At 45.8% G+C, this 12,692-nt stretch overlaps 1 protein-coding gene across 3 annotated transcripts in view; it reads left to right on the forward strand.

The window, feature by feature from the left end:
- The window catches only part of LOC112225723 (disintegrin and metalloproteinase domain-containing protein 11-like), a 30,929-nt gene that overhangs the window by 15,496 nt on the left and 2,741 nt on the right, over positions 1 to 12,692 (forward strand). For 2 of the 3 annotated variants that reach the window (XM_042307566.1, XM_042307567.1), the window contains 21 exons: positions 980 to 1,062; positions 1,305 to 1,368; positions 1,534 to 1,594; positions 1,733 to 1,905; positions 2,004 to 2,075; positions 3,316 to 3,482; positions 3,778 to 3,862; positions 4,084 to 4,174; positions 4,668 to 4,719; positions 4,946 to 5,045; positions 5,355 to 5,426; positions 5,645 to 5,737; positions 6,001 to 6,081; positions 6,188 to 6,238; positions 6,919 to 6,982; positions 7,196 to 7,301; positions 7,839 to 7,958; positions 8,184 to 8,352; positions 8,493 to 8,604; positions 9,410 to 9,500; positions 12,433 to 12,450. In XM_042307566.1, the coding sequence (XP_042163500.1) occupies positions 980 to 1,062; positions 1,305 to 1,368; positions 1,534 to 1,594; positions 1,733 to 1,905; positions 2,004 to 2,075; positions 3,316 to 3,482; positions 3,778 to 3,862; positions 4,084 to 4,174; positions 4,668 to 4,719; positions 4,946 to 5,045; positions 5,355 to 5,426; positions 5,645 to 5,737; positions 6,001 to 6,081; positions 6,188 to 6,238; positions 6,919 to 6,982; positions 7,196 to 7,301; positions 7,839 to 7,958; positions 8,184 to 8,352; positions 8,493 to 8,604; positions 9,410 to 9,500; positions 12,433 to 12,450 (1,925 nt within the window). Of the gene's footprint in view, positions 1 to 979; positions 1,063 to 1,304; positions 1,369 to 1,533; positions 1,595 to 1,732; positions 1,906 to 2,003; positions 2,076 to 3,315; positions 3,483 to 3,777; positions 3,863 to 4,083; positions 4,175 to 4,667; positions 4,720 to 4,945; positions 5,046 to 5,354; positions 5,427 to 5,644; positions 5,738 to 6,000; positions 6,082 to 6,187; positions 6,239 to 6,918; positions 6,983 to 7,195; positions 7,302 to 7,838; positions 7,959 to 8,183; positions 8,353 to 8,492; positions 8,605 to 9,028; positions 9,501 to 12,432; positions 12,451 to 12,692 lie in introns of all 3 variants that reach the window. The other variant, XR_006080150.1, reaches the window with a different exon arrangement.

Below are 12,692 nucleotides of genomic sequence, written 5' to 3' on the forward strand. Positions count from 1 at the left end.
TGGAATAGAGTGTGAAATAGTGGAATAGAGTAGAGGAATAGAGTGGAATAGATTGGAGTGGAATAGATTGGAGTGAAATAGATTAGGTGGAATAGAGTGAAATAGAGTAGAGTGGAATAGATTAGAGTGGAATAGATTAGAGTGGAATAGATTAGAGTGGAATAGAGTAAAGTGGAATAGAGTGGATTGGAATAGAGTGGAGTGGAATAGAGTGGAATGGAATAGAATGGAGTGGAATAGAGTGGAGTGGAATAGATTAGAGTGGAATAGAGTAGAGTGGAATAGAGTGGATTTCAAATAGAGTAGAGTGGAATAGAGTGGAGTGGAATAGAGTGGAGTGGAATAGAGTAGAGTGGAATAGAGTAGAGTGGAATAGAGTAGAGTGGAATAGAGTAGAGTGGAATAGAGTGGATTTCAAATAGAGTAGAGTGGAATAGAGTAGAGTGGAATAGAGCAGAGTGGAATAGAATAGAGTAGAGTGGAATAGAGTAGAGTGGAATAGAGTAGAGTGGAATAGAGTAGAGTGGAATAGAGTAGAGTGGAATAGATTGCAGTGGAATAGAGTGGAGTGGAATAGAGTGGAGTGGAATAGAGTGGAGTGGAATAGATTGGAGTGGAATAGATTGGAGTGGAATAGATTGGAGTGGAATAGATTGGAGTGGAATAGAGTAGAGTGGAATAGAGTGGATTGGAATAGAGTAGAGTTGAGGACAAGTAGGTTGCGTATAGTACATACAGCTAGCAGTATAATGGAGGGAGGGAGAGAGAGAGAGAGAGAGAGAGAGACAGAGCGACAGAGAGGGAATAGAAGTAGAAACTGTTTAAAGCACAACTCCTGGGGACTCCATGTTGTTTTCTTAGGGGACTGTGAAATGAGCAGTCAGTGTGTGGAAACCTGCAATCCAATGTACCACTACACAGTCAACTTACTTGAGCATGTGACTGTATATTAACAATGGTATGATCTTTGTGTCCACAGGGAGGGGAGCACTGCTACTACCAAGGGAGGTTGAGGGGCTTACCAGAGTCCTGGGCAGCTCTCTCCACCTGTCTTGGCCTATGGTGAGATTCTCCCCATAGCTATAAACTGTCTGTCAATGGCCTTGCCTCACCACACTGACTCAGTACATTACTGGCACTATGGCTTTGATAAGCTATATGGTATCTTTGATCTTCATGTACTAATATTATTGCTATACAATGGGAGTCTTACAGATATATAATGAATGTGTTCTCTCTCTCTCTCTCTCTCTCTCTCTTTCTCTCTCTCTCTCTTTCTCTCTGTCTCTCTCTCGTTCTCTCAGTGGTATGTTTTCTGATGGGATGTTCTCTTATGGGATTGAGCCTCTTTTCGACGGGACCAATCAGGTGAGTGTGTGGTGGCTGGGAGACAGCGGTATAGGTAGCCCTGTGGAGTAGTGTTGATGTTATTGATTCATTCATTCATAGTAACATGGATGCAGATGAGGAATATGGAGCAACGTAGTAAAGATGGTATTGTTTTCTCCTCGTGTCTCATTGACTCCTCGCTAGACTGAGGGGGCCCACCTAGTGCGTAGGATGCCTGATGTCAGACTATCCTCAGACTGTCAAGGTACTGGCAACATCCTACATCCTCTGTCCTTTATACAATCATTCATGTTCATAACAACCAATGAGAAGACACATTGATATTGGTCGATCCATGCTCTTTGATGTCATTTCTCAGTCCTCCGTGTTGTATTGTGTCCAGACTGCACAGACGACAGTGGGGGGGATAGAGCCAGAGGTAATGGTGATGAGCAGATGAAGGATCCCCGGGTCAGTGAGGTGCTGAGGCGCTCTAAGAGACAGCTTCCGCGCAGGCCCACTGTGCAGTCAGAGACCAAATACATCGAGCTGATGGTGGTCAACGACTACGAAATGGTGAGTTGGCCTTTTCTGAAAAGAACTGATGTGTGTGAGTCCGTGCGTGTGTGTGACGCGCACACACACTGTACCTAACGTTTGCTGTCTGTCTGCAGTTTGTGCAGCTGCGACGCTCCACTACCCAGGCCAGGAACTTTGCCAAAGCAGTGGTCAATATGGCTGATGCAGTAAGAGCTCTGTCACTTCATACTTACCTGTTGTACTGATTGATACCCATCGTCATTTATGATGATATTGTTATGTTGAAGTTAAAGCCATATCAATAATCATAGGCTAGGTTGTAGCCTATAAGAACAATCACACATAAACTCAGCAAAAAAAAATAAACGTCATCTCAACTGTCAACATTGTTTATTTTCAGGAAATTTAACGTGTAACTATTTGTATGAACATAACAAGATTCAACAACTGAGACATAAACTGAACAAGTTCCACAGACATGTGACTAACAGAAATGGAATAATGTGTCCCTGAACAAAGCGGGGTCAAAATCAAAAGTAACAGTCGGTTTCTGGTGTGGCCACCAGCTGCATTAAGTACTGCAGTGCATCTCTTCCTCATGGACTGCACCAGATTTGCCAGTTCTTTCTGTAAGATGTTACTCGTCAGAGAAGAGCACTTTTTTTCCAGTCCTGTCTGGTCCAACAACGGTGGGTTTGTGCCCATAGGTGACGTTGTTGCCGGTGATGTCTGGTGAGGACCTGCCTTACAACAGGTCTACAAGCCCTCAGTCCAGCCTCTCTCAGCCTATTGCGGACAGTCTGAGCACTGATGGAGGGATTGTGTGTCCCTGGTGTAACTCAGGCAGTTGTTGTTGCCATCCTGTACCTGTCCCGCAGGTGTGATGTTCGGATGTACCGATCCTGTGCAGGTGTTGTTACACGTGGTCTGCTACTGCGAGGACGATCAGCTGTCCTTCCTGTCTCCCTGTAGCGCTATCTTAGGCGTCTCACAGTACGGACATCGCAATTTATTGCCCTGGCCACATCTGCAGTCCTCATGCCTCCTTGCAGCATGCCCAAGGCACATTCACGCAGATGAGCATGGACCCTGGGCATCTTTCTTTTTAGTGATTTTCAGAGTCAGTAGAAAGGCCTCTTTAGTGTCCTAAGTTTTCATAACTTTGACCTTAATTGCCTACCGTTTGTAATCTGTTAGTGTCTTAACGACCGTTCCACTGATGCATGTTCATTAATTGTTTATGGTTCATTGAGCAAGCATGGGAAACAGTGTTTAAACCCTTTACAATGAAGATCTGTGAAGTTATTTGGATTTTTACGAATGATCTTTTAAAGACAGGGTCCTGAAAAAGGGACTTCTCTATTTTCGCTGAGTTTATCTTACTTATTATGTCCATGCTCCTAGATATGAATTTGTGTATACCAGCAGTGTATGTTTGGCCTGCAGATTTACAGGGAACAGCTGAACACACGCATTGTGCTGGTTGCCATGGAGACCTGGTCGTCGGCCAACATGGTTCCCGTGGTGACCGACCCGTTGACGACGCTGCAGAACTTCATGAAGTACAGGAAGGACAGTATTAAGGAGCAAAGTGACACCGTGCACCTCTTCTCGTGAGCGCCTCCCTGTCTATGTCCCCCTGAAATTAAAAATAGAGGAAGTTGATATGCTCCTGTATCTAACCTGGGGCAGTCTGTGGCTTGCGTCCCAAATGCCACACCATTCCCTCAATAGTGCACTACGTTTGACCAGAGGGCTCTGGTGAAACGGAGTGCACTATAAAAGGAATAGGGTGCCATTTTGGACGAGATCAGTATTGTTGACTGGTTGCAGCCGGTTTATATATACTACAATATGTCCTGGTCCTTTAGTCCAGGTTTGACCCCTGTTCTCCTCCATCTGCTCCAGGGGGCGTACGTTCCAGAGCAGTCGCAGTGGGGCGGCCTACACCGGAGGGGTGTGCTCTCTCACCAGAGGAGGGGGCATCAACGAGGTAAGAGAGACCTGTGTGTTTCCTACTCAGCTTCAAAGGACTGTGACTCACAACAATGGGCTCATAGTCCATGCTCATGGTTTAGGAACTGACACAACTGCTACATTTAAGAATGACTCTTCTTTGACTTCTTTGTTTCTTCAGTGAAGAATGTGAGGATCGTAACTTCAGTCAAAGAGAACGCCATTGATACAGGGTGGATGTGTGTGTTTGTGTTCCAGTATGGGAACGTGGGTCCTATGGCCATCACTCTGTGCCAGAGTCTGGGTCAGAACATTGGGATGAGGTGGAATAACATACGCAGCTCTGCGGGTAAGGATGGTCAAATCAGGGGGATGGATGATGGAGGGAGGGAGGGAGGGAGGGAGGGAAGAAAGAGGAAAAAAAGAAAGAAAGAAAGAAAGAAAGAAAGAAAGAAAGAAAGAAAGAAAGAAAGAAAGAAAGAAAGAAGGGAAGGGAAGGGGGAGAGAGAGCAGGCGAGAGAGAGGGAGAGAGAGGGAACAGGTACAGATAGTGTAAAGACTAAGGCGAGAGGTAGTGACAGGAGACCGGAGCCTATGGATTCAGTAAAAGGAGGGAGGAAGGGATGGATGGAAAGAGGCAGGCAGCGATGGATTGAGTTTATTTCAAACTTTACTTGTGAAATTATTTAATTTTCTTCTCAAGGATTTACCTCATTAAATAAACGTAAGTTCCTTCTAGTCAAGATTAATGTCATTAACCATCACATTTTTTTTGCATGACTTTTCACTCCCTCTTTCACCCTCCTTGTTTTCCTTTCCCTCCCTCTCTCCATCTCTCTCAGGAGACTGCAGATGTCCTGATTCTTGGCTTGGTTGTATCATGGAAGACACTGGGTAAAGATTGACACTACATATACTGTACATACAGTACATCAGTCGACAGAACACATAATGTTCTCACAAGCGTTTGGCTTCGGCTTATTTAATACCAGATGGTACCATGGTGATTTGATAAGCTATTGTCAAATCCATCTACTACAATTAGCAGGTTTTTTACCACAGATAGTAACATTTCAGTCAGATTGCAAAATTGTGTGTGTGTGTGTGTGTGTGTGTGCAGATATTACCTGCCCAGAAAGTTTTCTCGCTGCAGTGTTGACGAGTACATCCAGTTCTTGCTCCAGGGGGGCGGGAGCTGCCTCTTCAACAAGCCCAACAAGGTGAGGCTGGTGTGGGTGAGGGATGTGGGAGGCTGGCCTAGCCTGATGGTCTAGTGGGGAGTGGCGTGTAAGCTGAAGGTCCCAGGAGTGCCGTTATATATAGCCTAATTAATTATCCCAATGTCCTCATTTCTCCATATTAGATATTTACATACAGCTCTGTGCCCATCCTTGATTATCTCTCTCTTCCTCTTCTTTACAACCTTCCCTTTTCCCTTCTTCCCCTCTTTTCTTCCTCCCATCCTACTTGTCTACTGTCTCTCCCTCTGTCTGTTCTCGCCTGCCTCTATCCCTCCGTCTCTCTGTCAGCTGTTGGACCCTCCTGAGTGTGGGAACGGCTTCGTGGAGACAGGGGAGGAGTGTGACTGTGGGTCTCAGCTGGTGAGGGTCTCTTTAAGGAACTGTAACCCATACATGATGAGGGACCAGAACCCTCCAGCATGGATGGGACTACTGCCACAGCCCTGTGGGCCCTGGTTAAAAGTAGGGCACTATAAAGGTACTAGGGTTCCGTTTGAGACAGACACTGTCACGGTGACACGGAAGGGTTAATGTTGGTACGAGGAACAGTCTCAGTGACTGTGTGTGTTTGTCTGTAGGAGTGTGCCCGTAGTGGAGGAGCGTGCTGTAAGAAGTGTACCCTGACCCACGATGCCATGTGCAGTAGTGGCCTGTGCTGCAGTGGGTGCAGGGTGAGTCCCTCTACTCCACTCCCACCACCGCCTCATTTACATATTACTCATCACACTAGCTAGTCCACTCTATGGAGGCGGGTGCCTCTTCAGTATTTAACTCGTTCATTACCAAACATTTCATTACCAAACCTTTTTATTAAGAAGTTTTAATGATAAAAGCATCCGATCTTGAGTATTACGGGTCTGTTGGTGCTACTACGTGGCCCACCTCTCGTGACAGTACGAGGTCATGTGTGTCTGATGTTGTTCTTGTGTGTCAGTATGAGCTGAGAGGAGCGGTGTGCAGACAGGCTGTGAATGACTGTGACATCCCAGAGAGCTGCACAGGAGACTCCAGCCAGGTACGATGCTACACGATCTCCCTGGTGCATGCTGGGAGATGGAGTCTTTGGGAGCATGAGTTGGTCTGAGGTAAACCATACTGTATGTCATTTTCTTCTGTTGCAGTGCCCACATAATGTGCACAAGCTGGATGGATACATGTGTGACAGTAGTCAGGTAAGGCACACCTTTGTTTGAATGGGGTTTTGCTCTGCAGTCAGTGTGTTGTTGAGATATGCCTGTCTGGCTGTTATCCTTTGTTTTCATCTTCCTGTCTCTCTCTCTCTCTCTCTCTCTCTCTCTCTCTCTCTCTCTCTCTGTGTCTCTCTCTCTCTCTGTGTCTCTCTCTCTGTGTCTCTCTCTCTGTGTCTCTCTCTCTCTCTGTCTCTCTCTCTCTGTCTCTCTCTCTCTCTGTCTCTCTCTGTCTCTCTCTGTCTCTCTCTGTCTCTCTCTCTCTGTCTCTCTCTCTCTCTCTCTCTCTCTCTCTCTCTCTCTCTCTCTCTCTCTCTCTCTCTCTGTCTCTCTCTCTCTCTCTCTCTCTCTCTCTCTGTCTCTCTCTCTCTGTCTCTCTCTCTCTCTGTCTCTCTGTCTCTCTCTCTCTGTCTCTCTCTCTCTCTCTCTCTGTCTCTCTCTCTCTCTGTCTCTCTCTCTCTCTGTCTCTCTCTCTCTCTGTCTCTCTCTCTCTGTCTCTGTCTCTCTCTCTGTCTCTCTCTCTCTGTCTCTCTCTCTCTCTGTCTCTCTCTCTCTCTGTCTCTCTCTCTCTCTGTCTATCTCTCTCTGTCTATCTCTCTCTCCCTCTCGCTCTCTCTCTTTCTCTCTCTCTCCCTCTCACTCCTCTCTCTCTCTCTCTCTCTCAGGGTCGTTGTTATAGTGGTCGGTGCAGGACTCTCGATGGCCAGTGTAAGGGACTGTGGGGCTACAGTAAGTACTAATGATTCATTCATTTCTTGAATATCTTTCACACCCCTGACTAATTCACTTGCCAGTAGTAATGTCTTGGTACTGTTTCTATGGCTATGCCCATGCCCATGACAGTCCTATGCCATCTTGTGGACTGATATGGAACTTCATCTGAGTTACAGACGGCGGTGAAATGGATCTAATGTGTGTTGTGTTGTGTGTGTGCTGTCTCAGATTCAGCAGACCGCTTCTGCTATGAGAAGCTGAATGCAGAGGGCACAGAGAAGGGCAACTGTGGGCCGAGTCCTGAGGGCCAGGGATGGCTGCAGTGCAACAAGCCGTGAGCCTTCTATCACATGAGTGATAAGTCATTATTACACAATAGACATGACCAGAGTTATATTATTCTGATTGTTTTTCTCCCCCATCTTCTTTCCTCTCCCATTCTCTCCCTTCTCCCTCTCTCCCATTCTCTCCCATCTCTTTTTCACTCCCCTCTCTTTCTCTCTCCCCTTCGCTCTCTTTCTTTCCCCTTCTCCATCTCTCTCTCTCTCTCTGTCTTTCTCTCTCTCTCTCTGTCTTTCTCTCTCTCTCTCTCTCTCTCCCTTCTCTTTCTCTCCCTTCTCCCTCTCTCCCATTCTCCCCCTCTCTTTTTCACTCCCCTTCTCTCTCTTTCTTTCCCCTTCTCCATCTCTCTCTCTCTCCCTTCTCTCTCTCCCTTCTCCCTCTCTCCCATTCTCCCCCTCTCTTTTTCACTCCCCTCTCTTTCTCTCTCCCCTTCTCTCTCTTTCTTTCCCCTTCTCCATCTCTCTCTCTCTCTCTCTCTCTCTCTCTCTCTCTCTCTCTCTCTCTCTCTCTCTCTGTCTCATTCTCTCAGGGATGTGCTGTGTGGTTTCCTGTTCTGTGCCAATATGACGGTGAAGCCAAAGTTTGGGGATCTGGAGGGGGAAGTGACCAGCCATACAATATACCACCAGAACAAGTACCTGGACTGCCGGTGAGTTATACCTTTCTACCCCTTTAATGTTTTATGTTCGGGAGACTCTTATAGATTGATATTTTATCCCTCGTCGCCTCTCCCCCTCCTCTCAACTACTCCTCTTTCTCCTCCTCCTCTTTCTCATCTTTCTCCTCCTCTCCCTCCTCCTCTTTTCTCCCCTCTTTTTTTAATCATCTCCTCTCTACTCTTCCTCCTCTCCCATCTGTGTGTCTGTGTGTCCAGAGGGGGGCATGTCCTGCTGGAGGATGGGTCAGACCTGGGCTACGTAGAGGATGGTACGCCGTGCGGCCCCAATATGATGTGTCTGGAGCGCCGCTGTCTCCCCGTGGCAGCCTTCAACCTCAGCACCTGCTCCGGCTCCACGCTGGGACGCACCTGCTCTGACCACGGGGTGAGGAGACAGACAGGGACCACCCCACCGCACATGCTTGCATTTAAATAAAGGGATATGGGTTGGTGCTTTCAAAAGTAAACGTTGATTACTGTTCTCCTTAGTTTTAATATTTCTGTCTCTCTCTCTCTCTCTCTCAGACATGCAGTAACGAGGTGAAGTGTATCTGTGACAGGGACTACACCGGGAAGGACTGCAGTGTCTTTGACCCCATCCCTGACCCCACGCCGCCTGCCAGCACGGAGAAGAAAGGTCCAAAGCTCCTCTGTCTGTCTGTTTGTCTGTCTGTTCTCATCGTATCCCTCTCATTGTCTGTCTACCACCACGTTATCTCTTTGTGTACATATATGGAGTGTAGGGTAGCTATAGTCTAGCTTTTCAGATAGCTATCGCCTTAGTCATGTTTTGGATGAAAGGGCAGTGGAGTAAAGTAAGGGGAACTGACCGACTTTGTCTCTACATGTGTGCGTATACTGTATGCGTGTGTCTGTGTGTTTGTGTGGGTGTTTCTATAAGTTACAGGCACCTGGCTTCTATCTTCAAGTGTCTTCCTTCCTACCTTGCAGTCTGTATCTGATTCAGAGGGGTTGGGTTAAATGCAGAACGCACATTTCGGTTGAATGCATTCAGTTGTACAACTGACTAGGTATCCCCCTTTCCCTTTCCATTGACACAGGGCTCATAGGGCTCTCATAGACCACAAAAACCAAATCCACCCTAAGCAAGAGGGTGTCCAGCTGAAAGAGCAAGGAGAGGGGGATGAGAAAGAAGTAATAAAAACACCCTCCTTTTTTTAACTGTCGTCTCCCTGATCTCCCCTCGCTCTCCCATGCGCTCCCCCTTCCTCCACCCCACTTCCTTTCTTATTCTCTCTTTCTCTTTCCTACTCTCTTTCTTTGGGTACCCTTTCTACCTCTCTCTCTCTCCTTCTCTCTCCTTCTCTCTCTTTCCGGATGTTGTTGATGTACAGTGTCGATGCTGTCCTCTGACGTGTGTTTTTGGTGGTGTTGTTTTGTTCCCCTCCGCACCCTTCCTCCCCCCTCCTTCCTCTGCGCAGGTCCCAGTGGCACCAATATCATAATAGGGTCCATCGCAGGTGCTATTCTTCTGGCAGCTATAGTCCTAGGGGGGACAGGATGGGGATTTAAGTAAGAGTTCTGGCATGCCTCTGTGTATCTGTCTGCTTCTCCCCAAGGCCCCCACTCACACCCCTCCAAAAAACCCGACTTCACCCACTTTGCAACTCATTGCCCCGCCGACGGTGGGGTCACATGGGTCGAGTTCCCCATCCAATTGCTTGGAAACATATGTACATATTTAGTATGTATATCGGCCTGGTACCTCTGATACTTCACTTTGTAAGATCTGGTAGAATTGAACCCTGACCTCCTCCATACATCTCTCCAGCAAGAGAAAGAGATGCCTCCCCTTCACACCTTCAGACTGGCTCCAACCCAGCTCTCCTGCCAGGTTACAGGAGTGGACAGTTCCCCTGTAGTCTCCTGTGAAGTTCCCAAACTGTTGTGGTTCTCTTTGAAGCCTCCTTGTGTAGTGTTCATTCTATGAGACCTCTCTTTGGTGCAGCTCTTCAGTTGGAGTGTCTTTAAAGTAGTGACCACTCAGTAGTGCCCTAACCAAAGTGCCCTCGCTGCAGTGGCTGTCTATGTAGAGCCCTAGCTTTGTGCATGCCTGGCCTGCTAATGCCTGTTCACTCCTTAGTCTCTGAACCAAAAGGATTACATCACTTCCCTGTCATCACTTGCATCAAGAATGATCAAATTTGTGTTACATTTCTTTGTCTGGTTCATCAAACTTAATTTCTCCAAATAGTTCATATTTTGCTGGGAATAATGAGTAATCCTTTTGGGGGCAGGGGTAACTGTGTGTGCATGTGTGCATGATCTGTGTCAATATTAATGTGGTCGGTTAAATATCTTCTGCAATATCTTCTTGTAGTAGTAGCACGCCTTATGCTCATTTGAACCAACAAGAACATTGTTTATTACTACTATGGCTGTGACGGTTATTAGTCAGCCAAATGACCGGGAACACCGTTATAATCGTTTGAATAGCGTTTTTTTTTAAGACGCACATTTTCTCCTCCGCTCCTGACTGCATGTGCTGCTGCAGGGAAGCGGGAGTTGCCTAGGCAACCAAAGACTTGTTTGCTACAACACCTTGTTTGTTTCATCAAGACGCAACAAAGTTTCATCACGTTGTAAGAGTCCACGATACTGCGGAAACGGACTCTACCGCACGATTTCCCGGTCATCCCGTCTTCAGTCGGCTGTTCGTTCCACACACACATACACACAAAACATTTTTGTTATGACGGTTATTTCATTTCATGATGGCCTTCATCCATAATCGCCAGTTACACGATTATACGGTAATTGTGCCAGCCCTAATTACAACACAATTCGTTTGGGTATGAAAACAAGTGTCAAAAATCTGGACTTCTTGTAGTCTTGGAGTGAGCAGTGGGAGAACACTGTCTACTACACATCACTCTGAATAGGCTTTATAAAGTGCCTTGCAAAACTATTCAGACCCCTTGAATTTCTTCAAATGTTATTGTGTTACAAAGTGGTTTTAAAATGGATTTGATTGTCATTTTTGGTCATCAATCTACTCAAAATACTCTAATGTCAAAGTGCAAGAATAAAAAAAAATTAAAAAAAACAGGATTTATAGAAATGTGATAAAATATAGTCATTGCCTAAGTATTCAGCCCCTTTGTTTAGACAAGCCTAAATGAATTCAGGAGTAAACTGTGGCTTAACAAATCACAAAAGTTACATGGACTCACAGTGTGAAATAATAGGGGTTGATATGATATTTAAATGACTAACCCTTCCTCTGTCCCCCATACATACCACATATGTAAGGTCCCTCAGTCAAGTACTGAATGTCAAGCACAGATTCAACTACAAAGACCAGGGAGCTTTTCAAACGCCTCGTAAAGAAGGGCAGTGATTGGTAGATGGGTAACAATAACAAATCAGACATTGAATATCTATCTTTAAGCATGGCCAAGTTAATCATTGTGCTGTAGATGATGTATTAAACCGCCCAAACACGTCAAAGATACAGTCGTCCTTCTAAACTGAGCAGCAGGACAGGAATGAAACTGCTCAGGGATGTTACCATGAGGCCATTGGTGATTTTAAAACAGTCACAGAGTTTAATGGCAGTGATGGGAGAAAACTGACATTGTCAACAACATTGTAGTGACTCCACAATACTAACCTAAACGACAGAGTGAAAAGAAGAACACAAATATTCAGAATAAAAATATTCCAAAACATGCATCGTGTATGCAACAAGGCACTAAAGTAATACTGCAAAGAAACACGACAAAGGAATGCACTTTTTTTCAAGCATGGTGGTGGCTGCATCATGGTATGGATACTGGTGAGTTTTTCAGGATAAAAAGAAACGGAATAGAGCTAAGCACAGACAAAAATCCTAGAGGAAAACCAGATTCAGTCTGCTTTACACCAGAAGAGGAATTCACCTTTCAGCAGGACAATAACCTACAACACAAGGCCAAATATGCTGGAGTTGATTACGAAGAAGACAGTGAAATTTCCCGAGTGGCCAGGAATCTTGACAATTGCTGTCTAGCCATGATCCCCAACACCTTGACAGAGCTTGAAGAAATATGAAAAGAATAAATGGGCTGATCTTTCACAATCCAGGTGTGTAAAGACTCACAGCTGTAATCTCTGCCAAAGGTGTTTCTAACATGTATTGCCCAGGGAGCTGAATACTTACACATCGACCATATTTTAGTTATTACATTTTCCTATGAACCTTTTACAATGTGAACTATGTTTTGCACTTTGACATTACAGAGTATTTTGTATAGATTGTTGACCAAAAAAACGACAGTTAAATCCATTTTAAGGGATTGTGAATACTTTTGCAAGGCACTGTACCATGATTTTGAAATGCTTTTGTCATCACTACACAGTATTTACTGTCGTTAAGCCTACTTTGTCTCCTACTGTCACTGATGTTTCTCCTCTCCTCGTGTCTCTTCTCCCAATGTGTTGCTCCTCATCTTTCTGATTGAAGGAATATCCGAAGAGGAAGGTATGGCCTAGCCCCTGACACTGCAGGGTGACATCCTTCACCCCCCCTCCCCTCATCCCATAGTTCTTCACAGCATGGCCTCAGACCCCATCAGACCCCATCTCATTCACAGTTGACCTCTGACATCATCCCACCTCTGACCTTAAACCTCATTCCTCCACTGACCTAATTTCACAGCTGATTTCATCCTCTGACCTAATTACCATATAGCACAGCAAAACTCCAGCGTCAGTCTCAGCCTT

Source organism: Oncorhynchus tshawytscha, linkage group LG27 (assembly GCF_018296145.1).
Source record: "Oncorhynchus tshawytscha isolate Ot180627B linkage group LG27, Otsh_v2.0, whole genome shotgun sequence".
Taxonomy (NCBI): domain Eukaryota; kingdom Metazoa; phylum Chordata; class Actinopteri; order Salmoniformes; family Salmonidae; genus Oncorhynchus; species Oncorhynchus tshawytscha.